The 27,715-nt window shown below is 50.1% G+C and overlaps 1 protein-coding gene across 1 annotated transcript; it reads right to left on the reverse strand.

The window, feature by feature from the left end:
* Nucleotides 1-749: 749 nt before the first annotated feature.
* EDN3 (endothelin 3) lies at nucleotides 750-25,822 on the reverse strand. The gene is made up of 5 exons (XM_055544571.1): nucleotides 25,160-25,822; nucleotides 24,274-24,562; nucleotides 5,155-5,331; nucleotides 3,994-4,074; nucleotides 750-1,264 (listed from the first exon to the last, which is right to left on the reverse strand). The coding sequence occupies exons 1-5, from the start codon at nucleotides 25,209-25,211 to the stop codon at nucleotides 1,225-1,227; spliced, it is 639 nt and encodes a 212-aa protein (XP_055400546.1). The 5' UTR covers nucleotides 25,212-25,822; the 3' UTR covers nucleotides 750-1,224.
* Between the last annotated feature and the right edge of the window lie 1,893 nt (nucleotides 25,823-27,715).

Here is a 27,715-nt window from a genome sequence, read left to right on the forward strand (position 1 = left end):
AATCAGTACCCAATTCTATCAGTTCATCAAAGTCGAAACTCTCTAAAGTTTGTTTAATTAAAACAAGAAGTTCTTGGGCTTTCTCAGGTTAGATGTGCTCAAACCCCAGAATACTAGATTTATCCTGGCTCTCTGGCTGAGTCTCTTAGTCCCATTCCCTGATGGTCTCCAATGCTTGACTCAAAAGAAAGAAGGAGGGGAGAAGAGAAGAGCCTGGCACTCCCACCCCCCAGATGTCTTGTAAGTCTCGGAGGCTTAAAAACATTGTAATTGATAGAGAAGATCAAGCAAACATGGTCACTTTTGGCTTTTAATTCTCAAGAATCGTGAGTAGCAGGGCAAAATAAAATGCTACTCAAGAATCGTGAGTAGCAAGGCGAAGGTCCACTGTTGGCTGTTGGCTATGACTGTCTTCTCCCTGGGATCCTGCTCAATACCTCTGTGCCTGTGGGGCCAGAAGACAAAGGTGTGCATCCCTACGAAGCTGACAAGGGTAGCACCAGGGGAAGGAGCCATCGCTCCCCCAAATATATCTCTTCCCAACCACCTTGAATGTTTTATCTTCCTCAGACAGTCCCCCAGATCTGCTCCTTCCTTACAATTCAAGCAGCCCCCTTGCTCATCTTGCTCCATAACTGACTTTAGATGAATCTGCTTCTGGAACTGGAACTGTTTTCTGTCCTCTCCCAGGGCCCACAGAAAGCTGATGTGTAACAATGTGCATCACACCAGCCAGAAAAGCCCACAAATCAGAGCAAACTTTGAGATTTTTTTATTTTGCATTTGACAGTATTTTCTGAGTGTTAGCACAATGAATGCGTTTCCGAGATACCATCCTGCCACAGAGCCAAACAGTGCTTAGGTGTTTAAAACAAATGTAATTCAAGCCCTAAGGAACACGAGCTGGGATTCAGAACAGAATTTAACATCTCTGTGTACAGAGATTCTGCTGCGCACACACCCACCGAAAGGAGTTGATGTAGAGACCAGTTTCACAATAAATAATCCCTTCTCGAAACTGTATACCATCTCGCTGGCACATCAGTCCTTTCCATTTCCGTATGATGGATATTCACATTCGTACCTTATACTACTCATTGAGAATTTAGCATTTGGTCAAGGCTAACACCCCAGCATCCACCATTGCATTAGCATCTTGGCAGGGGAAGGGGGAGGGGATGGGCGGCCTCTCCCCATCCCTGCGGTTGAAAAACACCGTCTTCTTCAGCTGCTCAGTAATCTCAGCGTAGCCACTAGAGCGCAGCTGAAAGAGATTGCGAACTGTCAGGCGTTACAATTCCCAGTTGTTGCCAATTATATAGATAAATAGAAATTTACATAATTTACAAAGCGCTTGTGTCTGCGGCTTATTTTGAAGCCATTCCCCAAAGATCCACATTTCTTCCTGAAAACAAATATCACCCTAATAGTCTTGCGCTGGGGCTGCCTTCACAGCGGCTTCCAGGGAACCAGGTCTATGGTTCATCAGTGTGCCTGTTGGCAAAGGGCACGGAAGTCCCTCTGCTGCACGGCCTGGGGTTCAACACCTGAGGGTGTTCATTTCCTCCTTTTTTATCACAAACATCAAGAATCCTTTCTTTCTTCCCTTCCTTTTCTTTTTTAGATGTATTCTTTTAGTGGGTACCAAACACAGCTGAAAATGTCTGTCTAAATCCCATAAGCTTCAAATTCATCAACTCCTGTAGAGCTGTGATCTGCTAGCTCACCCCTGGTGCCTGCCCCCTGTGATGGGTCTGACGTTGACATGCTCCGACGGAGCCTGCATCTGTTCCCAGATGGACATGGGTTTACATTTGCAAAGAGTTAGCTTGGGGTCCACTCACTCCCAGAGAGAAGTGGCTTTGCGACATGCCATACCGCTCCAAAAACAATTTCCTGAGTGAAACCGGAGCCTTGGGCTGTGGGCCCTGAGGCACAGCTGGGATCGTTTTACCCATTAGGGAAGCTGGGGTCTTTGGATGGGGCATTCTTGGGAAAGGGCTGTATTGTTAAGTGAGGACCCTTTGAGTGGGTTTTCTCCCCCAGGCAAAACTCCTTTCTTGTCCTCAAAGAAGTGGAAATGTGAACCAAGGAGGAGCCATAACTGAGGTCTTCCTGCTGCAGGCCCTTCTCCCCAGGGAGCTGCCGAAAGGGCCAGTGGAGGGGCAGGCAGACCACGGGGCAGGGACGTCCACTTTGATGGAGGTCTAAAGCCTACTTGCTTTGTCTGGCCTTGACTTCAGCCTACCTCAGAAAAGGCGGAAGGGATATGCAAAAGAGAAGACAGAAGCCTATAACAAAAGCCAAGCTCTCCACTACCTGAAAGGGAGCCACCCCATCCTTCTTCAGCCTATTCCTTGTTTTGAACAAGCTCCTTGGCAGAGCTTCTTGGCAATTTCAGAGCCTGCCATTAGCCTGAAGGTGTACACACAGCCATCGCTGCCAACAGAGCCTTGGGAGCTCTCTCTCTTGCAGCCTGGTCCCATTTTTGAGGATCACAAGTTCAGGACCGTAGCAAGTCCCACTCTGAAAATGTCAAACTAGGGATGACTAACTCCAGTCTTGCAAGAAAGTCAGGACCATGATTATAAGGAAAGACTTTTTCTTTCCAAGTAAAGCTTCTTACAGGAGCGTGACAAGCAACGTTGTGAAGCCTAGAAGCAGATCCTTTCCAGGCGCGGGTGGGACATCTGTGCCAATGTCCTCACCTCCTGAACATCAACAGGACAATGACAAGAGCACTGGCCTGCCCTACCTTCCCAGAACGCGCCCAGCACAGCACGTTCCTACTGCAGGGCCTATGCGCTTACCCTCCCCTGTCTGACACCCCCTTCCCTTCCTCATCACTCTGGCTCACCCTGCCCCATTTCCTCTAGGTCTTTATGCCACTGTCACCTGGCCAGTGAGACCACCCCACCTGCAACCACCCCCAATACTCCCTACCCCCAGCCTGCTCCTGCTCTCCTTCACGTGCCCTGCTCTATGTTTTATGTACTGGTTTGCTATCTGTTCCTCCCACTATTTAAGTGCCAGGAAGGCTGAACTTTTGCCGTATTCTCGGTAGTGTCCCCAGCATTTAGGATGGTGCCCTGTACCTCACAGGTGCTCAATGAATCCTTGCTGAATTGAGTAAATGACATAATAGGTGGATGGTTTAATCACACTACTCCCTCACTGAGACTGGTTTGGGTTTGGGGTGAGGAAAAAGAGGCAAAGTGGGGTCTGGTGGGGGCCTAACTCATCCTCTCCAGGGTCTGCCTCTGCCGCTTCTCTGTGTTTTCATTGTGGATGCTGACAGAGTCCTCTCCAGGTGACTCGAAGCAATCTGCCACCAATTTGGAATGCCTTGTATATATCCAGAAGGGTTTAACCCTCCCTTGATCAGACCATGTAGGAACCCAAACCCCCTCCAGGCCACTGCTACGAACATAAATTACCATTCCCATTGCAGATGTGTAGACAACTCATTAATAACAATTTCTGACTGATAGAATGACAAACCCAGTTGGGCTGCTGGAAGCCCTTGGGATCATACAAAAACCACAAACGGGTTAAAAAAAATTTATAAAATGAACTGGAGGACTTGGAGGACCTGGCACCCAGCTGCTGTAATTCATCTCTGTCCAGAATCAGCTGCTGAAAAGAAGAAATGATTCTTTTTCTAAAGATCACATTTTGCTATGGGAGCAGAAGCATAATGTGGGCCCCAGCAGATGAGCCTGCAGGGGCTCCAAGAAGCAGTGGTTGGTGAGCTTTATCCAGACCTGGTGAAATCCAGGGCTAGACATCACTGCTCAAAAGCTACAGGGAATGCAGAAGTCAGCTCCTAAAACAGAGAGCAGGCTGTCCACAGCTTTTGGCTGCTCTGATCCCAGGGGACAAAGCAACCCCCCCACATGCAGTGGGGTTCCCGCTAGCCGCCTGCACAGACCAAATGCACCCCACATGTCCTCCATGCCACCCAAGGGGCAGCAACTCAGAAAGCAACTTCACCTCCTCGGACGCACGCCCCCCAGGGCACCACCAGCCTGCTTTCCCACTTCTTTGTCAGATGTTTGTGCCGACCTTGAATTCCTGTGGGGAGAGAGCCAGTTCAAATGAGTCAACCTACATTTCCATGTGGCTGGTTTTTCAGCATCCAGTAGGGCTTGTCTTTCCACCAGTATAAGCATGGTCCCCCAGGACTGCCTCTCGGGTAGTTTCCGAAGGCTGAGCACACGGGGGTGGAGTCCCACTAAAATCCAGCCTCCACCCACACTCCTCAGTTATCCATGGACATTAAGGAGCCAAGAAGAAAAATGTGGTTGTGCTGGGGGTTCCAGACAGCAGGCAGGCCCTGGGTCCCTGGTTGGGGTGGCACCTGCTGCATAGAGAGCCCCCCTGCTGGTGCTTACTTGCCCAGGAAGCACCTGGAGGTGCCATCCCACCAGTGACGGCTCTCAGAAGAGGCTCGGCAGGGTAGCTCTGCCTGGCGGGGTCTTGGCCCAAATTAATGAAAAACAGGAGCGAGGAGCATTAATAGGAATGGCTATTAGGTAAAACCCAACTTAAATGGCCACCACAGGGCAGAGCTAGGGCCTGCTGATTTATCTGAGTCCACACTGACTCAAAAGCTTCTCCAGTTGCTTGTAGGAGACTACAGGGTCTCCAACTCAGGGACTGGGGAGGCAGCCACAAAGTAAGACGATGAGTAACACAGGTGAATGGACATTGCACATCTCACCCGTGGCCTTCACTCGGTACCAGCCTATCTGGCCACGAGGGCATGTGGGCTGGTGAGACCAGATGCTCCCATTTGTTACTTTTGAAGAAGCTAAAAATGTGCATCTGTGGGGGTGGAGGTGGTATTCTTCAATTTTTAAGAGTTAGCAACTTATTCAGATTTTGGCAAATTGCTATGCAATCCAGAAGAAATACCTCTGGAGACCAGACAAGGCCGTGGCCGTGTAATGGGCTCTGCTCTGAAAGGCAGCAAGGGGATGGGATACCATGCCCACGGCCCTCCAGGAGCCAGGGATCCACATTCCCTCTGCGCGGTCCCCACCGTCACGGCACGTCGGATGGTATCCCCCAGGACAAGCCGAGCCCTCCTGTACCCACACTGCCTAGGGCAAGGGTCTCTGGAAGTGCGGAAAGCCAGGGAAGGGGTCATACCCGCGGGCAGCCAGGGACCAGGTGCAGAACTGCAAGCAGGCATCATCATCGCTGTCCGTGCAGGCGCAGCGCAGCGTTCCCTTCACTGGCTGTGGGCTCTGTGGGAACTGCCCAGCCGACCTCCTGCCCCTGTTTCCGCTGCCTCTGTAGCTGGACAGTCCATAGGGCACAGTCCGTCTGCAAAGGAAAGAGCAACGTCAGGGCCACTTCTGGGCAAGCCGCCTGGGCCTCCTCGCTCTTGGGTGCTGGCAGGTGTGGAGTTGGCGAAGGGGTGGGAGATGGTGGACACAGGATGGGTGAGACACGCGGTGCAGCCATGTCCCAGGATCTGGTCTCCACACCCTCCCCACGCTTTGAGCCTTGGAAAGCTTCTGGAGTGAACCCTTCACCCCTACTACCCCGACTCCCTGCCTCCTGCTCTCCCCTAAGCCCCAGGCAGTGCGCTGGAGCCGCAGGGTTGGAAAGATGGGAAGTCCCGGTGGAGGATGGAGGATGGCCTGTCTGCACCTCCCAGCAGCCAGCCCTCTCTGGGCAGGAGCCAGCAATGCCAGGTGTGCGTGTGTGCATTTTCAGTCTTTTCAAGACCTAACCTCAGCAAGCACACCTCCCGTCCCGGATCCTTGCAGGGCAGTTCTGGTTTCCCCTTCCTGCATCCAAACCCCTGACATGGATATTCCTGCTGGCCCAAATGCTGATCCTAGTCTTCATCTTTCAGCCAGCAGCACCTGAGCCTGGTCATCCATACCAGTAAGATGCCTTCCTACCCCGCGGCCCAAAGCCTGGTTTGTTCCTGCCCCGCCAGCCACTGAATTTCTTCTGTGCATACACCAAATTTGTAGTCTGTGCTAACTGGAATACAAATTCAATTATGGCCGTTGAAACACACTGTGGCCTTGGAACAAGGCTTCCTTAAAGACACAGACATGGAAGCCTCTGTGCCCTGAGAGATACATAGCCAAAGACAGAAGTGGCTTTGGGAAAAGTCTTCTTATGAAGAAATAAATGCCTGAAACTATTTACCCATTTCATTTATGGTTGGAGCTGGCATGAGGGTGGTGGTGTCTTTGAAACAATAAATGTTTAATCTGTTTCTTATGCTCATGTCCATCCAACCAGTGCTCTCCGGGGATGGGAGGACACTACCAAGCAATTCAGTGGCAAAAAGTTAAAAGCAGCTGCTTAATTCATTAGCACTACTGAATAGGATTTGGGGCAGATTAATAATAGCTAGAGGAAACACACGTGGCCAAAAGTTACTTTTCCAATAAATTCTGGCTTTCCTTCCAGTCCCCAAGATTAACCACCTTGGTTTCTGTGAGCCCCATGAAGTATCACCAATCAGCCACCTCAAAGGGGGTTCTGACATCCTCTGCATGCTTTCAAAATAACATCAAATTGAATTTCCTTTAATTTAAAACACATGCCATGGTGCCTTTTAGGGGTGGTGAGGACAAAGTGGGGGGTGCCTCATCCTGACCTGATGCTTGGGAGAAACCTGCTCCCTGCTGGACTTGAGACAAGCTGAGAACATAACCACCCCCACCCTCTTTCTCTTCCCCTCTCCCCACTCGTTCCTACCCGAGTTAGTTATGAAATGGTTCCTGGATCCAGGCAGGCCCAGTACGGAGCAGTCTGTGCCCACAGGATGGAGAAAGCAAGGGGCCCTTCCCGTTCTGAGCTGTGCATGTGTTTTCAATCACTCAGTCGTGTATGACTCTTTGCGACCCCATGGACTGTAGCCCACCAGGCTCCTCTGTCCATGGGATTCTCCAGGCAAGAATACTGTAGTGGGTTGCCATTTCCTTCTCCAGAGGATCTTCCCAACCCAGGGATTGAACCCTAGTCTCCTGTGTCTCCTGGGTTGGCAGGCAGATTCTTTACCACTGAGCTGCCTGGGAAGGCCCTGCTCTGAGCGGAACCTTTGCTAAAACCTCATCTTTTCTCAGGAATGGGAAATGGTGGGGGTGGGGTAGCAAGACAATACCGACATTGTGGGGAGGCAGGATTTGGCTAAAGGTATAGATTTCCAGTAATAGGGCCCCATTAAATCTCTAGGTGTTGACATTAAACCCAGGCCCCCATTTCTTGGTGAAAATTACACGCAGGGATTAACAACCACGGCTCCCATTTTTCCATCAACAGCAAGACCTGCAATTTTGAAGTTACTGTCAGCTGATTAGGCATTTGTGTGCTCAGAGCCAGTCAACTTCACAAAGTGTTTTAAGTGAGGAAACAGGGCGACCCGGTATTCATTAACAGAACTGCTAAGCACTTTCCCAGCAGCCTAGTGGGAGGAGCTAGTATGCAAATGAGCCCTTGAAACTTTCCAGGAATGTTCATGGAGGGAGAAAACCCTGCTCCAAGCCTGGGTGTTCTAGGTGTGCACTCTGCTGGCTGACCTAGGAGCCGGTAGCAGGTGATGCAAGCTGAGAACCAGAGGACTTGGGAGAGGGTCCTGCCCACCGAAGGCCCTCCCTCCGCTCCCCAACGCACAATAGCAATTCCAGCTCCAACGAAGGCGCACTTCGAATAGGTTGAAATTTTAAAGGTTTTTAAAATCTGATAAGCGCTTAAATAAGAGTTTGGCTTCAGAATACCTTGGAAATCAGAACTTGATTTTAGGATTCTGGGGCTCCTTGGAGTCCTGTGTTGCAACATTCAGCACTTCAGCTTCCCATCCTGTTCGACCCCAAGTGCACCCCAAGCTCCACCCACCCCCACCCCCATCCTGCGAGCAGCTGCGCCTTGGCTGCCCTGTAGGCCTTGGGAGATGTGCCCTAAGCCCTGTTCTGTCCATGGACGTCAGACCCTGAAGTGGGCTCGGAGACACCTGAGGAGGGGGGATTCCAGGGTTATAAATACTCGGTACATGGTCTAGAAGAAGGGGCATATGGCTTTCAGTCCCATAGACTCCTTGCAGTGGGTAGGAGATAGGGCCAGAGGAGGGTCAGAGACGCCCTCTACCCCACAGAACCAAGGCAGAGGTCTTTCTTGTCCAGCTCTTAGAGTGGACACCAGCTCCAAGAGAGTAGGAGACAGGGCTCCGTCTTTTGCACCTGCTGTGGACCCAGCACAAAGCTGAGAAAATGAAGACTATTAATTAAGTAACTGGTTGTTGAGCGTGAGATAAACTAGACCAGTAAGACTGGATTCTCTCCAACCTACAATGTTCAACAGCCACAAAATTCCTTACAAGGAATTTCTAACATTTGCCAAGCATCCACTATATCTGGGAATACCTTATTTTACTGCACTTCACAGATAATATGAATTTTACAAATTGAGGTTTTGTGGCCACATGCATTAGATGATGATTGGAATTTTTAGCAATAAAGTAGTTTTAAGGGATGTACATTTTTTAGATATGCTATTGCATACCTAATAGATGGCAGTATGGAATAAACAAAAGTTTCCTAAGTGTTAAGAAACCAAAAAATTCGTCTGACTTGCTTTTTCACTTTGTTGAGGTAGCCTGGAACCACATGTGCAGAATTTCCAAGGTCTGCCTATGTCTCCCTGGTATTATGCCAAGTGTGATGAGGATGCAGAAAGGCCTTAGGGCATCCACATACTACTGGTGTACGAAAACAGTACAGGATAAAGAAACCTCACCAGCCAATATGCACAGGTATGGACAAGGTACACAGAGCACAGAGAAAGGTTACCTGGATCCCATTATTATGCTGTGTAGCACTTACATGATGATCACTCCACCCGCTCCAGTTTCGTGATTTACAAAAGTTGTTGGACTGAATGATACACTGCACTGCATGAAGAGTACTTAGCAAAGAGCTCCTAGCAGTGAATGAATGTGGCTACTGCTGTTGCTTTTTCGGTCTGGGAATTCAAGTGAGTTGTACCGGGCATAAAACACCCTATCTACCAGCCCTGCATTTAAGATGTGTGACTAAGTAAGAAAGACAAGTAAGAAGGAACCAGAATGCCACCTGGCACAGCAGTGCCATTCTTTGTCAGGCTTCCTTTGACTGGGCCATCTTTCTACACTGTCTGCCCAATAAGCACTCATGTTTTAGCTGCTGTCTTGGTACCTTTGTCATTTCTTGAATGATAAAGAAACGAATGTCTCTTGAACGATGAATTGGAAGGAACTAATGAAGGAATCCTGAAAATGAAGTGCCAATGGCTGAGAACTTTGACCAGCACACCGTCTGACCTGTGGTTTAGCCTCCTGTTCTACAGTGGGGCTTAAAGAACACAGTTCTTTATAAAAGTAGGCAGCATTTCAACCTGCTAATGTTCCAGTTATAACACAGAGCTCCAAACAAAAGAGAAGCAGGTAAGATCAGTCCAAATGCTCTTAGACAAAAGAAAACACCCCAAAACAATCACATTGACAATGTCTAGTGTTGTGTGTCTTTGTATATTAATTGTCCTCAGCGTATGCTCAGAACATTCATTATTTGATCAGTGATGGTGATGCCAAGATCATACTTATCACAGTGTTCCTTATTTCCCATTTTCTCCCAGCTGTCATATATAAACGTGAGTAAATACTAAACTTTCAAATCTCCTGTATTCATTCTCCATCTGCATCATCACCCAGCCAGACTCTAAATTCTCAGCAAAGTCGATCGAATTGTCCTAGAAAGCCCAGTTTTCATAACCCCACCTACCCACCCCAAACTGAATAGCACTCAACAAATATTTGCAGAGTGGTTTCCAATGTACAGGCCTGGACTAGACTTCTGATGATTCATGACGGGCCCATGGCCCTGTACACACACAGTCTAATCTAGTGCAGAGGTTAGAAAATTGGCATTCCTGTAGGCTTCATCCAATCACAAGAGGGTGGTGTTTTTGTTTGTTTTTTTTTTTAACTTGAAAATTTCACACAAATATCCCAATTTCCATCTTCTCTCAGTTATACTCACTCCAGTCCCGCACTCCAACATAGCAGCAGCCATCTGCCGCTGAGTGGTACCATCAGAGCCTGGCTCAAACACTCGTGTTTGGCCCCAGTCCCTACTCCTGTCCTTCTCTGCTTGCTTTTCTTACCTGTCTGGCCTTCATGGGCATCTCAGGGTACAACCCCTGCCCTAGTGGCTTGTTCCATAAGGCAAGGCCAGACAGATCGTGTGACATGGTGACAAAATTAGCACCAGCTACTATTTTTACAAACTGTTGTCATTTTCAATTTTAAAAAGCCCAGGTTCTGGTGAGTATCTCCCCAACAAACAACATTTTCACTTCACACTCAGATGCCAAGATGATGCTGTCTCCTCCGCTTCACGTTTTCCTTCTGAAACGGAAGAGCAAGGTCAGGACCGTCTTTGGGACACATCGCACAGGAGGCACGACGCTGCTGACCGGTCCTGCAGCCGAAAGAAAGAGGAACAACTGTTTGCCAATGGCAGGCAGACGGCGGGGGCCCCCCAGCTGCCAGGCACCAGCGGTCATCAGATACTGCCCCTCACAGCTCCCTGGAGAATCAACTTCCAGACTCCAACAGGCTTTCTAACTAAGGCTCAATTTCAGATTTTATTAAATTTCTTCCTTAGAAGGTACCACTCAGTTGCTCTCTCAAGTTTTGAAACACATTCTTGGGCAAGGAAGAAAATGTGGATCCGCTTCATTGACTGTCTTTGTAAAACTTAATCAGAAAAAAGTGTGAACCAGGAACTCTGTTAGAAGAATAAGACAGAATGAAGTAACTACAGAAAGTGACTGAATATTCAAAGACCTGTAAAAGCATCCATTCACTTCAAGAAACATCTAGTGGACTGCCCCCTCCCCACTTCCACTTTACACAACGACACAGAGACAAGGAGGAAACAATAGCTCAGAGACAGAAATACCCGCCTTGAAAAACTTAAAAGCCCAGGATTCTCTAGAGCCTGAATTCAATGCTGGCTGTTTTCGTCTCCTGGAATCCAATCTCTTGTCTTTCCCCTGGGAAATGGTCCCTCTCTCCCTGTGTGAGGTCTTGATGAGACTGTCAATCACTGTATCTCACCTTCCCACACCTCAGGACTCATCAGGTGACCCAAGCTGGCTCATGGCACCCTCTCCTTCCCAAGACACCTGAGCAAACCAATTCGAGGTCAGCAAATAGTTTGGATGGGAATTCCCTGGTGGTCCAGCAGTTGGGACTCTGAGCTTCCCCTGTAGCAGACACAGGTTCGATCCCTGGTCGGGGAACTAAGATCCCTCGTGCCACATAGTACAACCAAGAATTAAAAAAAAAGAAAATAGTCTGGAGCTGCTACTAAGCATCCTGCATTGTCTGTTTTTTGCCCTGGGACCCCCAGTCCTGTCCTGGTTTCTCTCTCTTTCTAAGCCTGGTCCTGCTTCTCCCTCCCTTCCAGGTGGTGGATCACACCATGTCCTTCCAATAAACTCCTGTGCTGTGTGAGCTACATTTAAGTTTCTGTTGCTTGCAACCAGTGACCTCAAGCTGACCCTGGAACTCACTCTCTCAAGATGGATGCAACCATGATCTCTTAGGTTTCATAGAAAGACCAGGAGTCTCTGCAGCTGCCAAGGACAAGTAGAGATTTTCTTCATTGCAACAAAATACAAAAGAATGTGTTCCAATTCAGGACAAAACACAGCCAACAAAGCTAGCTGGAGTCCTTTCTTCCCAGGTGTGCCCACTGTGAAATGTTTGGTTTGGATCACACTGTCCTTTGGGCAGGTGGGAGCAAGCATACGACCTCATGATGCTCAGAGATACTTGGCTAACCACCTCAGGAGGCTTATCCTCCAGTGAATTTACTCCTTGTCCACTCATCAAATGCCTGTGAAAGTTGGCTTGGGACAGGCCTCATGCCAGACAACCACTGGGTGCCCTTCCAACCTCTAGGAAAGAAAATAACCAGGAAATACATCTCCTCAGTGACCTCATTGTACAAGCAGAAACACATGCTTTCTGGTTCTAAAGAACACGACACGAACTTCCTGCTCACAAACAACATAAAGGGAACTGGCAATCTGCAGCTTTGCTTCTGCAGAAAATTGCCGCATCTCTAAGTGGGAGGCCCCCAAGGCAGACTGTTCCTCCACCACCCACGAAAGGAGGAAGTCCTCCTGCAGCCTCAGGAATAGCCAATGACCAGAATATTTAGAAATATCAAAAGAGTGAGCAACATGCTGTGGGTTGGTAGTTAACTTTTTTTTAAAGATATCCCCCTCATCCCCTGCTCAAAGAAAGCAACCCACAACTCATGAGTTTATCCAGGACTTGGTTGTTGGGGAATTTTACCAGAATTACATGTATTTTCAAAGAGAACATTGACCCCCATCAGTCAGACCCAAGAAGAAGGGGTGTTTCCTCACCTGGACTGCAGGTGTGGCTTCCTTCCTGTCCCCTGGGGTACGTAACAGCTGACCTCTGCCTGTCCACCTCAGCATCCAGGGCAGCCCAGGCAGTGCCTGGCTCAGAGCAGGTGCATAATAATACTGCTGCTGCTGCTAAGTCGCTTCAGTTGTATCTGACTCTGTGCGACCCCATAGACGGCAGCCCACCAGGCTCCCTTGTCCCTGAGATTCTCCAGGCAAGAACACTGGAGTGGGTTGCCATTTCCTTCTCCAATGCATGAAAGTAAAAAGTGAAAGTGGAGTCACTCAGTCGTGTCTGACTCTTAACGACCCCATGGACTGCAGCGCACCAGGCTCCTCCGTCCATGGGATTTTCTAGGCAAGAGTACTGGAGTGGGTTGCATTGCCTTCTCCGATAATAATACTACAGCATCTCAATAACAAGGGTCTGCTATGTGAAGAAAGGAGGGGGGGAAAGTGAAGTGAAAATTGCTCAGTTGTGTCCGACTCTTTGCAACTCCACGGACTGAACAGTCCATGGAATTCTCCAGGCCAGGATACTGGAGAGGGTAGCCTTTCTCTTCTCTAAGAGATCTTCCCAAACCAGAGACTGAACCCAGATCTCCCGCATTGCAGGCAGATTTTTTGCCAGCTGAGCCACAAGGGAAGCCCAAGAATACTGGAGTGGATAGCCTATCCCTTCTCCAGGGGGTCTTCCGGACCCAGGAATTGAACAGGACTTCCCTGGTGGCTCAGAGGGTAAAGTGTCTGCCTGCAGTGTGGGAGACCCGGGTTCGACCCCTGGGTTGGGAAGATCCCCTGGAGAAGGAAATGGCAACCCACTCCAGTACTCTTGCCTGGAAAATCCCATGGGTGGAGGAATCTGGTAGGCTACAGTCAATGGGGTAGCAAAGAGTCAGAGACAATTGAGCATCTTTACTTTCACTTTCTCCTGCATTGCAGGTGGAAGGTATCAGGGAAGCTATCAGGGAAGGAGAGAGGGAAGGAGGTCTTAATTGGCCATTACTTCTCATTCCAAACCCAATCTCCCAAATGTTTAGAATTCTTAGCTGATGTATTCGATTTCTACTATCATTGTCCTGGAGGGAATATGGTCTCTAGATCACTTAAAATGGAAATACCACATCTTGATAGTAACTTCTGCAGACACATGAGGAAAAACCAGGCTGCCTGGAAGGATGAAGTCTCAGAGACAAAACCAGAGGCCTCCCTAGGCTGACAGACCTAGGATATTGGTCCAAATTGAAGACTAGCTCCCAGAGAGGCCCTGGCTGAGTGGTTTCTTTCTGGGGCTGAGAAATGAAAGGGCTGGATCTCTGAAGGCTCCGTCCAACTCCAAATTCCATGGAGAGATTCCCAAATGCCCTCACTGTTACACCTGAGCATCTCCGAATAGCACATATGCTAGAGTAGGGCTTCTCTCCAGCAATGAAACCACAATGAAATGTGGGGTCCCTACCTACCCCTAAGTGGAGAGAGTCCCAGGATCTTACCCACTGTTTTCAGAAAGCTTCACCCAAAGAGTAGGACTCTTCCACATCCTACCGCCATATAACTGAGCTTAGAAATAATCCCAAAGCCAAAGATTGAATCGCGCCATCAGGTCCCTGAACACAGTAGCCTCCTCCCCTCACACAGGCACACGGGCTCAGAATGAAGTCTATTTAGAGGAAGCACAAGTGGTCAAAGCCATAGAGAGTAACAGAAACATCCTTCTGTGTGTGCTGTGTGTGGGGTGGGATTTCCAAGAGTGACAGCTCAAAAAATAATCAAGAAGTTAGGGTAACAAATGCCTGCAATATTTGCAACTGAAGCCATTTAGGGAATCCGACAGGTTAGCTGGTTTCCCCCCTGTCTGCTACAACCCAAATGCGTCCATGTGAGTTAGGTTAGATTTCTCTCCCCAACCCCCAGTGACCCTAACACATTCCAGGTCAAATGTAGGCATGAGCAATCCACGTCTGTCTGGCACAGGCTCATTATAACTTTATGCAAAGCTGCAGACAGATGTGGCTCAAAATAGTTACCAGCAGTGGAAACAGAAGGAGTAAAATAAGGAGCAGGTATTTTTTAAAGGATGGGGGTATGTGTAGGGGGATTAAAAAAAAAAGTCCAGATGCCATCACACATCCCTTTAAACAACCCTCAGAAAGAAGAGCCTGGAGAAGGCAATGGCAACCCACTCCAGTACTCTTGCCTGGAAATTCCCACGGACGGAGGAGCCTGGTGGGCTGCAGTCCATGGGGTCGCTAAGAGTCAGGCACGACTGAGCGACTTCACTTTCATGCATTGGAGAAGGAAATGGCAACCCACTCCAGTGTTCTTGCCTGGAGAATCCCAGGGACAGGGGAGCCTGGTGGGCTGCCGTCTCTGGGGTCACACAGAGTCGGACACGACTGAAGCGACTTAGCAGCAGCAACAGCAGCAGAAAGAAGAGAAGACACCCTCGCTAAGTTTCATAAGATTTCATCTTTAGGTTGTGGTCACTCTGATCACTTGATTGCTTACCTTGAGCTAAGAAAACTTAAGTCCCTCTAGAGACACAGGCTCTATCCCAAACAAGAACCAACCAGAGTCAGATCCTGTCTTTATTAGAAATGTTGGTATTTGGTTGATTATGAAACTTCTGCACTGATTTTCATTTTTAAAAAACATCGCATTCCCTTTTATTTAACCTTATGGCATCCCCTTCAAGTTTGCTCCTGAAAGAGTATGTCACGAGCCTCACCCTATCTTGCCACCCTACAAGAAATCTGTGGAAATCAGATGTAGAAAAGCCCAGAAAAGCTACAGACACCTCTGCTCTCTCACCGACCTGCTTCTGGCTTTTGGCAAAGCTGTTCACTGCTCCCCAAGTTGTGGGTCATTCATGTCATCACCAAGCAGCACAGGACCGCAACACCTTGGCCACATCTGAGAGCCTCTGAGCCTTTCTCATGGGTGCATGAATCTGTTTCTGTTTTTTAAATTACTGGGCCAGGCACAGGGCTCGCTGGCTGCCACATTCTAGAGTTACTGTTTATTAAGGCCTCCTGCTCAGTTGGCCCTAAGAGGTCATAAAATAAGGGAAGACCTGTGCCTCCAGGACTCTGAACATCGCTAGGTTCTCCAAATGCTCTTGGCTCTCCCGAGACTCCAAACTGGGGCAGACGAGAAAGGGTGGGGATGCCCTGTTCTGCTGTCCGTTCCTGGGGGCTTGGTGGGGCAGCAGGACTCTAGAAGCCCCTGGAACCTTGTCTGGACCAGTAGCTTATCTACATTGTGGCCATTGCCTAGATTTATTTTCCTTCTAAATAAAATTGGTTCCTGTCCCAAATAGAGGGAAACTGTGTGTGTGCACGTGTGTCCCGTTTTAAGGAATTCTGTTTCCACCGAAACATGGCTTAGACTGAGAGGGTTATTTCCTTCTGTTAAACAGTAAATCTACTTCTAATGTACTCCAAAGCTGAGCGATGGTTACAGGGGACTACCTGGAGGGAGGAAGTGGAGCACAGGCAGCTCCCATCAAACTTGCTGAGATGCTGTGGATCCAAGACGGGATTGCGATCTGGCGCTACAAAGCCTGTGAGTTCCAACCGGCTGTGGGGCCCCCCTAAGGAAAGCACTGTTTGCTTCCCAGCTTCCTTTGTTTTAAATTCTTGCAGGAACAAACCACACCAGAGATGTCACAGCCTTTCATCTGCCTTCAAATTTAAGGCCAAGTTCCTAGTTGCAACGTCCTCTTCGTCTAGAAAAAATCCAAGTTCTTCCTTCAGGGGCACACAGGGTCATGACCTCCTCGATGCAAATCAACCTGCTTTCCAGCCTCAAGTCTCTTTCTCATCCAGTTGGGATCAGCAGCATTTCAACGAACCCATCTTTGCCCCCAGACATCTCACCTCCTCACATCTATTCTGGGGTAGAAAAGGAGACTTTAGGTCCAACTGAACCCAACCAGGAGGTCACCTTGCGTGAGCTGACCTTGCCAATAAACTCTGAAATTTAGCCCCAGGGCTATCAAACTTTAAAAATGCATCTTGCCATGAAATGTTCTGAGCTGCTGCTACCCAAACTCAAAACTGGAATGTAAACATGTATAGATTTCTAAGCAGGAGAGGGTTACGTGGGAGGGAAATGACTCAGAGAGTAAAAACATGATGAGTCAGAAACCTGAGTTCAAGATCATTTCTAGTCTGGCTGATACTGTCTTCTCTTTTTATTATTATTATTATTTTGGCTGCACCCCACGATGTATAGGATCTTAGTTCTCTGACCAGGGATCAAACCAGCAACACCTGAATTGAAAGCGGGAGTCTTAACCACTGGACCACCACTGGAAGTCCCAATACCATCTTTTTTTATGTGTTCTTATGTATTTACCATTTTTGGTAAACAGATTCTGTAGTTATTCCCTAGGATCCCTTCCTGGTGGCCCACACTCAGGTCTTGGGTACTGAGACCCAGGTGCTGTGTACAATGAGAAATGACTGCAAGGCATTGTGTTTGCTCTGTTGGGACTCAGCCTTACTAAGATTTCATCATTTAACAAAGGGGTTCCAAGCAGATCATTCAAATTATCCTGACATGCCCAGTGGCTCAGACTGTAAAGAATCCACCTGCAATGCAGGAGACCTGGGTTCAATCCCTGGGTTGGGAAGATCCCCTGAAGGAGGGCATGGCAACCTATTAGAATATTCTGGCCTGGAGAAAAGGAAGAGGAACCAGAGATCAAATTGCCAACATCTGATGGATCATCAAAAAAGCAAGAGCAGTCCAGAAAAGCATTTATTTCTGCTTTATCGACTATGCCAAAGCCTTTGACTGTGTGGATCACAATAAACTGTGGAAAATTCTGAAAGTGATGGGAATACCAGACCACCTGACCTGCCTCTTGAGAAACCTGTATGCAGGTCAGCAAGCAACAGTTAGAACTGGATGTGGAACAACAGACTGGTTCCAAATAGGAAAAGGAGTACGTCAAGGCTGTATATTGTCACCCTGTTTATTTAACTTATATGCAGAGTACATCATGAGAAATGCTAGGCTGGAAGAAGCACAAGCTGGAATCAAGATTTCCGGGAGAAATATCAATAACCTCAGATATGCAGATGACACCACCCTTATGGCAGAAAGTGAAAAACAACTAAAGAGCCTCTTGATGAAAGTGTAAGAGGAGAGTGAAAAAGTTGGCTTAAAGCTCAACATTCAGAAAACTAAGATCATGGCATCTGGTCCCATCACTTCATGGCAAATAGATGGGGAAACAGGGGAAACAGTGGCTGACTTTATTTTGGGGGGCTCCAAAATCACTGCAGATGGTGATTGGTGATTGCAGCCATGAAATTAAAAGACGCTTACTCCTTGGAAGGAAAGTTATGACCAACCTGCTGCTAAGCTGCTAAGTCGCTTCAATCATGTCCGACTCTGTGTGACCCAATGGACAGCAGCCCACCAGGCTCACCCGTCCCTGGGATTCTCCAGGCAAGAATACTGGAGTGGGTTGCCATTTCCTTCTCCAATGCATGAAAGTGAAAAGTGAAAGTGAAGTCACTCAGTCGTATCCGACTCTTCATGACCCCATGGACTGCAGCCTACCAGGCCCCTCCGTCCATGGGATTTTCCAGGCAAGAGTACTGGAGTGGGGTGCCATTGCCTTCTCTGATGACCAACCTAGACAGCATATTAAAAAGCAGAGACATTACTTTGTCAACAAAGGTCCGTCTAGTCAAGGCTATTATTTTTCCAGTAGTCATGTATGGATGTGAGAGTTGGGCTGTGAAGAAAGCTGAGCACCGAAGAATTGATGCTTTTGAACTGTGGTGTTGGAGAAGACTCTTAAGAGTCCCTTGGACTGCAAGGAGATCCAACCAGTCCATCCTAAAGGAGATCAGTCCTGGTTGTTCATTGGAAGGACTGATGTTGAAGCTGAAACTCCAGTACTTTGGCCACCTCATGCGAAGAGCTGCCTCATTTGAAAAGACCCTGATGCTGGGAAAGATTGAGGGCAGGAGGAGAAGGGGACAACAGAGGATGAGATGGCTGGATGGCATCACCGACTCAATGGACGTGAGTTTGAATGAACTCTGGTAGTTGGTGATGGACAGGGAGGCCTGGCATGCTGCAGTTCATGGGGTCGCAAAGAGTTGGACATGACTGAGAGACTGAACTGAACTGAACTGGAGAATCCCCATGGCAGAGGAGCCTGAAAGGCTACAACCTCAGACACGACTGAACGACTAAGCACAGCACAGCCAGACCCTACCACACTGCCACATCACCCCAGCCCTCCCCCGCCCCACCCCCATTGTCAATGTACCCACCTGCTTATTTAGCAATGCCTTCAGAGAACACCATGCCCCTTTCCCCAAACATTCCAATTATTCACCAGAGAAGCAAACAACAAAGGAGGGGCAGAAAAGGGCAGGACCAAATCTCATCAAGCCTGAACAACCTTTGGCCACCAGGGTGCTTATCAAGCTGCTTATCAGCAGGGCAGTCAGCCAGACACACCTTTTCCCAGGGTCTGTAAACCTGATGCAGAACAAATGCTGAGATCGCCCACCAAGAGGCATGGCGTAGGGAGGAACTGGGGTACCCAGGTGCAAGCTCCTCAGTGTTACTGCAGGAAGCTGGGTAAGACCATGGTTTAAGGGTCCAAGGAAGCTGACTTCAGCAGGACTTGAGCTTCTTCGTCCCAGGCTCCTCCAATCACAGACTGTGTGGAGTGGCAGGGAAGGTTATGCAGCCCCCAGGGTTGTATACTTATCCATATGGTCCTGTGATCTTGAGGTACGGAGCCCACTAGAGTTCAGAGACTGTGCTGAGCACACTCTGCATACTCTCTCATGTCATCCTCACATGTCTTTACTCACAGGAGTCATGGCCAACATCAGTGTGGACCACTGCCTGCAAAATCATGATCATGCTCAAAAGACTATCCCTCTGCCTCAAAAGCTGTATCTCCAGCAACAGTACTCCCAGTCCTGACTTGCGGGTCACATGATTGTTATTGGGATCCCTGTGATCACACAGTGGGTGGACAGCCAGTCCCACATCAGCGGGAGGCTGGAGAACCAGATCCATCCATTCCACTGGGATGTTCTCAAACTTAAAATGTCCCTTGCCTAGAAACATGTGGCATACCTCTCTTGAACAACAGCAGGGGCAAAGATGACTCTGTCGAATTGTTGCCTTTCTGTGGGAGAATATATTGAATAATTATGATTATTTTTACACCTCTTCTTTGGGGAAAAATATCGTTCCTGCTGGCTGAGTCAGTGTGGCCAGGCTGGTCACCTTGTTAGGTCACCATCCTAGAGTCACACTGATGTCTGCACCTTACCTGGGGGCACGGGGAGAGGGTGTACCATCCCCAGGCCATGCAGCGAATCACAAACAGGACACCGGGCAGAGCTCCTGGGGCTGGAGTCTTCTCACGAGTCTACAGAGCCCAGATTTCCACCACAGCCATGATTCCAAGCATCCTGCACTGCTCTTTCCAGAAATACATTCCTGCTTGTCAGACCATGTTGCTCAGATTTTTGTTTGGAAACACTGTCACGGTCACAGCATCACAGTGCCTCTGTCATTGCATCCTTGGAGGGATTAACAGATGGCAGGTCCACTCAATTCTCAGGAACGAAGTGGGAGAGACGGAGCGGAGCTCCTTGCTGGGGGCCCTGCGGCTTCATCGGCTGTCAGAGCTAGTGGTCTTACTCTGCGGCCAGGTGGATGGATGGTAGCAGGTGCAGAGGGGCTGCCCCGCTGTGGAGTATGGTTAGCACTGAGAACTCTGATGGTTAATTGTACGTGTCAACTTGACTGGGCCACAGTACCCAGATCTGTGACCAAAAACCAGTCTAGATGTTGCCAGGAAGGTATATTTTAGATTCAATTAACATTTAAATCAGTAGATGTTGAGTAAAGCAGATTACCCTTCATAATGTGGGTGGGCCTTATCTAATCAGGTGAAGGCCCTGACAGAGAGAAGTGAGATGCCCTGAGTAGGAAGGGAATTCAGCCTTCAGGATGCCTCAGACTGCAGACTGAAACATCAGTTCCTCTGTGTGTGTGTGTAGTGTGTTTATATACACATAGAGATCTATATATACACATCCTATTAGTTCCGTCTTTCTGGAAACCCCAATAGAGACAATCCCTCACCATGTCACAGGACACTCCTATTTTTGAAGTATTCTTGTGGAACAGCCCTGAGTGCATAGGGATGTAAGTATATGGCCTGCTGCTGCTGCTGCTGCTAAGTCACTTCAGTCGTGTCTGACTCTGTGCGACCCCATAGACGGCAGCCCACCAGGCTCCCCTGTCCCTGGATTCTCCAGGCAAGAACACTGGAGTGGGTTGACATTTCCTCCTCCAATGCGTGAAAGTGAAAACTGAAAGTGAAGTCACTCAGTCGTCTCTGACTCTTAGCAACCCATGGACTACAGCCTACCAGGCTCCTCCGTCCATGGGATTTTCTAGGCAAGAGTACTGGAGTGGGGTGCCATTGCCTTCTCCAGTATGTGGCCTTCTTGTCCCTATTTCTCTCCTTATGATCTTATTCTTGGCATATTTTCCATGACCATGAGATGAGATGAGTATTTCCTATGAGGTGGGGTTTTGTTTTCGTTGGCAATGGTGGGTTTGCTGGGGGTGGGGGCAGGCACGGTGGCTTCCTAACAGGGCCAAGGAGAGCCATGAACATCCCTTGCCTCGTGGGCGGACAGCTGTCTCCGCACCTCCCCAGGTCTAAGAAGGCAGCTGCCAGGGATGCAGTTGGCTCATTTCTCTTTGGGGCCTGAGATCTTCTGGAGGAAACAATGGAAGCTATGAGCAACAGCCCCAGAAAAATCCACATTCCTGCACGTGTCTCTAGGTATGTGAGACCTCTGGGACAGGACACCTCATTTGTGGGAGAAAGTCCTGCAGATAGAACCTCAGTGACAGCAAAGACCAGCATTACTAAGCATCTACTATGTGCTGGGAGCAGATCAAGCTCAGATCTGGAAGAGCTAAGTGCTTAGAAGGATGTGGGGAAACCAGAGAACGTGGATCTCATGCCTGGAAAACACCTCTGGGAGCAGCTGCTCTCTAGAACCTTAACTTTCCACATGAGATGCAAGAACAACATCCCCCCTTAAGCAGCTTGCAGGTCCTTAAACGCAGCTGAAATGACCTTCTCCAAGAAGGCCTTGCAACTTCCCAAGCATCATTCTGAGATAAAGCAGGATTGTTGCCTCTACCTCCGTGCAACTGGAAGGCAGTAGAAGGAAAGACACCGGAAGCTGAAAATCACCCAAAGTTCCAGACTCTCAATTTAGGCATGAAGACCCAGACTCCTGTGGTCTTCCAGCGCAGCCAGTGGTGGGGACCGGATGCAAATCACACCTGGAGAAGTCCCAGGAGATGAGGAAGGTCTGCTAAAGAAGAGGGGTGACAGCTAAGAGAGAGGAGCCCTCGACATAGGGTTCTGATGGTAGGTTGGGGAGGGAGTGGGAAGCAGAACCTGGGAAAGTCCTCAGTGTGCGTCACCCTGCCCTTTAGTTCACTCCAGTCATTTTCAGATGCTTCCATTTCTCCGAAAGCCCAAGTTCCCTAAAACCCACTCCCTCACTTTGCAATCTTGTCCAAGATGTTTTAAAGTTTGCCAGTGAGGTTGCCCATGCAGCAACAGACAATTTTCAGAAGGAAGGAAAGAGCAAAGGAGGGAGGAAAGGAAAGAAAGGAAGGAAGGCAGAGAAAGACCATCTGGGAACATCTTCCAAATAAAGGTTATGTTGCCTGTCTGACTTTAAAATGCTCAAGTCTGGCTATTGTCATTTTTTGTTTCCCAGGGTAGCTCATGAAACTCCCAAACACCATATTTAATCCTTCCCTCTAGTGTTTAAAATGAATCAGGGTCTGGGAAGAAGGGAAGAGGTAAATCAAGTTGTGAGGGGAACATTAGCAAGTTGGATATCCTGGGAAAAGCCAAAGACCCATGGCTTCATCTCAGGTCATACATGACAGCTCAGAAGGGGGAGACAGGATTCCCACCAGGTCATGGGGATGGGGCGAGTGCTTCCATGCAGCGAGTGCTCAGAGCTTGGCAACAGGCAGAGAACTAAGGTGGTCTCCCAATATCCTCTCCTTTCTCCCCTCCTATCCTCTGCAAAGTCCCCTTCCCCTAACTGGCTTTGCTTTCTTCTTTCTCCTTCTAGAACCACAGCCGGGGATTCCTGCCAAGGTTGCCCTGGGTTCTGTGAAGCTAATTTAGTCAGAGAACGATGCCAGGAGGATAAGAATCAGAGAGGACAAGTGTCAGGGTGATGGAGACCGCAGGAGAAGGTGACGCTGACAGCTGTCTGGGAATAGAAGGCTGTCAGTGGCAGCCTGTCCAGGAGTCCCTCCCCAGCACACCTCTCTTTAAGATCTGGCCTGGTCAGCCCTCTGTGTGCCGACCAGACATAAGCCAGCAAGCAAGTTCTGGCATTGGGGTCAGCTCTCTATTGGATGGCCTGGGATAAAATGCAAATGTAGAGCCCTTGCTTCAAAGAATATTAAGCATTTCATTGTGTTGTACACCTGAAACTAACACAATACTGTACATCAACTATACTTGAATGTAAAAGGTATTAAGCATTTCAAGACATCAACAATACATTTTAGACTGTGAGGGTCCTTCTGAGCCGGGACCTTGTACACGTGTCCAGGCTCCTGGGTGGAGCCAGTCCTGCCTGCCATGCAGGACAGCAAGGTGACTTTCTAGACCAGATGTACTCAGAGGACTCACGACCTGGTTTTGAAAGATATCCAACCCCCTAGGTTCAGTCTCCTTTGCACTTCATCCTTGGGGTATCGGTAAAACAAGGTAAGTATGTGCAGCCCATCAAGCTGTCACCCAGGGTGCTCAGAGGTCACATGGCTCGGGGACAAAGGAACCCCTGGATCAAGGGGACCCAAACACTGAAGCAAAGTTGCCTGTCCAGGCCCAGGGCTCTGGAAAGGCTAAGCAGGATGCCCAAGGTATCCCAAGAATACCCAGAGACACCTAGAGACGTCTGGTCCAAGTCCTGGATTTTAGAGACCAGGAAAGCAAATTCCAAAGGCTGGTGACCAGATTGAGGTCAAGCCCTCTTCACAGTTTGCAGGAGGATGTTTCTTTAGAAGGGGTTCCTGAGCTGAGTCATTACCCACGGCCTTGGGAGAGGGGCGACTTTACATTAAGGAGACTCCAGGAGGGACTCAGGTGGCACTGTCTCAGTTTTGCAGTAAGAGAGTTCTTACGGACTGGAGGAGAGAAGGGGAGCTGTCGGGTGCAGGGGTGACATGGGAAAGAGGAGGAACTGTGGGCTCACCACCCAGGAGGTAAGGAGCCTGAATTCCATGGAATGTCACCCCATGGGGGAGGTTTCACTAGGCCCTGCCCAGCCCACCCCTGCACTCCCTAGAGAACAGGCTGCTTTCAAGGAATTTGAAACTCCTTGGAGCCTGGCAGGGTCAGCAGAGGGGCAGGACCCACATGGCCCAGGGGCAGGAGTAACTTTCGGGGCTTCCTCCCCCCAGAGGGACTTCTCAGGTGTCTAATCCCTCTGGCTGGCTCATTTCATTCACCCCTCCACCAGACCAGACACTCTGGGCTTGGGTTTCTCCCAGGCCAGGCCCTCAGATGAGATGAGAGTCACACCCTTGACCTGCAGAGCTGACCTGGGTTGGCGGGAGGGCTGAAGTCTGTGACAAGCGGGCTCTGGGCTGACTGGGCTCAGAAGGAACTAGGTCCTCCTTCAGTGTGAAGAGAGGGTCCTAGCCAGGAGCACCCCTCCCCTCCCCCGGGCCAACTCCCCCACCCCAGGGCTGACTCACTCAGGAGTGTTGATCCAGATGATGTCCAGGTGGCAGTAGTAGACGCACTCTTTATCCTTGTAGGTAAAACATGTACAGCGCCGGGCTCGGTGGTGCACAGGAACCCCCTCGGCCCCCTGCTTCCCAAACTGACTTGGTCCCTGCTCCCGCCAAGGGCTTCTGGGGCTTGGACCCCGGGCTGCCATGGTGGCCACAGTCTCCTTGGTGTCCCCCTCCGATGTGGCTGCAGAGAGGGCCCGGGGCATGCTGCTCCTGCCAGCATCCCCAGACTGGGGGTGAGGCACCCATCCTGCAGGAGGCAGATGGAGGGGCTCCTGAGTTCCTAGGAATGCAGACCCTTACACCCACCATCCCGTAGAACCTGAGGAAGGGGACAATCAAACTTTCTGCCAAGTCTGCAAGCTAAGGGTACTTTTTTCTTAAGTCTCCTAGCTACTCCCAATGTTCGGAAAATTTTGCAAAGCTATGTGCAGCAGTTGATGAAAAGCTTGCAAGTTGTGTGCACACTTTGTGACAATCTTGGGAGCTCTTCTCACTTACTACTGCACAGCGTGTAAGCCATCTGCACCCACTGAAAACGTGCAAGCATTGTGCAGGCTTTCTGAACACTTTGCAGTCATTTTGCACAGTTTCTGAATCGTTTGCAAACTTTTGGAAAAGTTCCCGACTTCATGAAAAATTGACCAACTCGGCCCCGGGCCCCAGGTCTCTTGCCTGCGTGTGGGCTGCAACCTCCCGGGCCCGCGGGGTGGTCCGTGCCCTCAGCTTCTGCCCTCTAGCCTGCCCCCAGGCCGCTCCCCCGGCGAGGCACCCTCCCCGCGCCCCCGATCCGGGGTCCTTTTGTGTGCGCTCGCGCCAGGAGACGCGCGCCTCCCGGCCCGCTTACCTGCGGCGGAGGTCACAGCGAGCCCGAAAAGGAAGCACAGCCCCAGCTCCATGAACCCCGATCGGGCGCGGGCGCACCGCGCCGGAGGACGGGCGCCTGTGGCCGCCAAAGGGCGCTCGGGCCGGGCACAGCGGGCCTCACCCTCCAACTGCAGATGCTTCGAGGTCGGCCGTTGGCTCGCCGCGTCCCGGGCTGCGGCCAGGAGTCGGCTGCGACCGTCACAAACTTCAGAGCGCGCTGCCCATCCCGGCTCAGGGCTGCCGGCTGTGGGTTAGGGCTTTTCTGGCTCCCGCACCACCCCTTTCGCCTCCCCGCCCCCCGGAGGGGCTGGAGTTGCAGCGCGGGGGCCTTTGAACCCGGGGCGCACGGGGGTCGCCTCCCAGGCGCTGGGGAACCGGCTAGTCGCGCAGCGGCCCGCGGCGCACCCAGCACGGCGAGGGGTGGGGGCGGCGCGCAGGGCCGGGTTTGATGGGTGGGGTGGGGTGGGGGCCGGGACAGCTGCCGGAAGGCCACGCGCGCGCACACACGCACACGCGCGCACTCCCGCTCGCACCCCCACCTAGCTGCCTGGCTGCCCCGCTGCCCGGGGACCTGCAGCTCCCACCCCAGCACAGTGGGAGAGATAAAAGACCGCAGGGGAAGCCTATCTTTTATCTCAAGGGCTCGAGAAAGCCGCATTTGTCAGCGTTCACCTAATGACACCTTACCCTTGCACAGACCTGCCTGCCAAGGCCCTGGGCGTACTTTATACTCGTGACTCACGGGCACCGGCAGTCTCCCAGCCTCTCCCAGGGGCTCAAAGCCGGCGGGTGTGGGCAGCACTCAGGAGCAAAGTCAACTGAGAAGTTGGGTTAGCGGTCCTGGGGTGTCCCAGCTCGCTCACAGCCCCTTGTGCAGGGGAGGTGGCTCCAGTGAGAGGCAGGTTCCTCTCCTCATCACCCAAGCTGGTCTTCTGAGCCTCACGTGTAGGGGATTCTCCCAGCTCCCCTGAGACTGGTCCCCTGGGCTGAGCAGCACAGGCGAGAGGGTCGGTTAATCTGTTTAACACCCTCTTTGCTGAGAAGGGCACTTGGAAACTATGCTCAAGAAAGATTTGTGGATGAATGAATGAATGAACCAATGAATGCTTCCTGTGGACTCCGCCCTGGACTACTGACCTCTGAGCACATCAGGAAGCCCTTAGAGCCCCTCCCTGGCCAGAGTTCCCCCAGCAGAGGGAAGAGAGGCAGCACTCCAGGCGGCATCAGGCACTTCCCTTTTAGCTGCTGGCTGTTCCATCTGCTTGACTGATTTGGAGTTTGCTTTCCCTGGGAACCTGGGGCAGGGCAGGGAGTCGCAGGCCACACAGGGGAAGAAAAACAGGTCTGAAGTCATGAAATCACTTCTCATATCTCAGGACACTTGTGGTGACTTGACAATGTCCACCAATTCTTTAACACTCCTCCCCCAGAAGACAAAGTTGAATATCACCCCACTCCCCTTTAGCCTGAATGACCCACTTGGGAAAAAGTAGGAAGTAGCAGAAGTGACTTGAGTGCCTTTGGAAGCAGAGTTGTGCAAGTTGATACAGTGTCCACGTGCTCTCTGTCTCGGGATCCCCGTTCTCTCATACAGCCTCCATGTTGGGAGGAAGCCCATGCAAGCCTACAGAAAGAGAGTCCATGAGAGAAACTGAGGCCTTGCAGCCAACAGCCAATACCAACCACTATGTGAGTGAATGAGCCTTGAGGTGACTGGCGCCTCCAGCCTTGAAGATGTCCAACTGGAGACTAGCTGTTCCCCCCATGCCCTGTCTGAATTCTGACCCACAGAACCCATGGGCATAATGCATGGTTATTCTACACCACTCTTCAGTTCAGTTCAGTTGCTCAATCGTGTCCAACTCTTTGCGACACCATGGACTGCAGCACGCCAGGCTTCCCTATCACCAACTCACCCACACCACTATATTTGGGGTAATTTGTTACAGAGCTGCAGTAACTAGAAAAGTACCCAACCACCCAGAACTGAGCTGATGCTTAAATTTCTCCATCACCCTATCTTCCTTTCATTCTACCCAGTCCCTGAGTTCAAGTCAGGGTGTGGAGAGGGAAAGGCATCATCATTTAGGATCGTGTGTGCGTGCTAACTCACTTCAGTAGTATCCAACTCTTTGCAACCCTATGGACTATAGCCAGGCTCCTCTGTTCATGGGATTCTCCAGGCAAGAATACTGGTGTGGGTTGCCAGGCCCTCCTCCAGGGGATCTTCCCGACCTAGGGACTGAACCCATGTCTCTTATGTCTCCTGCACTGGCACGAGGGTTCCTTACCACTAGCACCCACCTGGAAAACCCCTCTTTTAGGGTCATTTGTCACCAAACAAGGCAAATACTCTGTAGGGGTCTCTGCTTCATTTTCTGTGTTCCACACTTTGAAAATTAGAAAAGCCCAAGACTAGGATTATCTTCTGCTCCTACCAGGCTAGGATCTGGATCACCTCATTATATCTCTCTCCTTGGACTTAGAATATCCATCACCTACAAAATAAAAAAATCTTGGATTGTAGGATGGCTGG

Source organism: Bubalus kerabau, chromosome 13 (assembly GCF_029407905.1).
Source record: "Bubalus kerabau isolate K-KA32 ecotype Philippines breed swamp buffalo chromosome 13, PCC_UOA_SB_1v2, whole genome shotgun sequence".
NCBI lineage: Eukaryota > Metazoa > Chordata > Mammalia > Artiodactyla > Bovidae > Bubalus > Bubalus kerabau.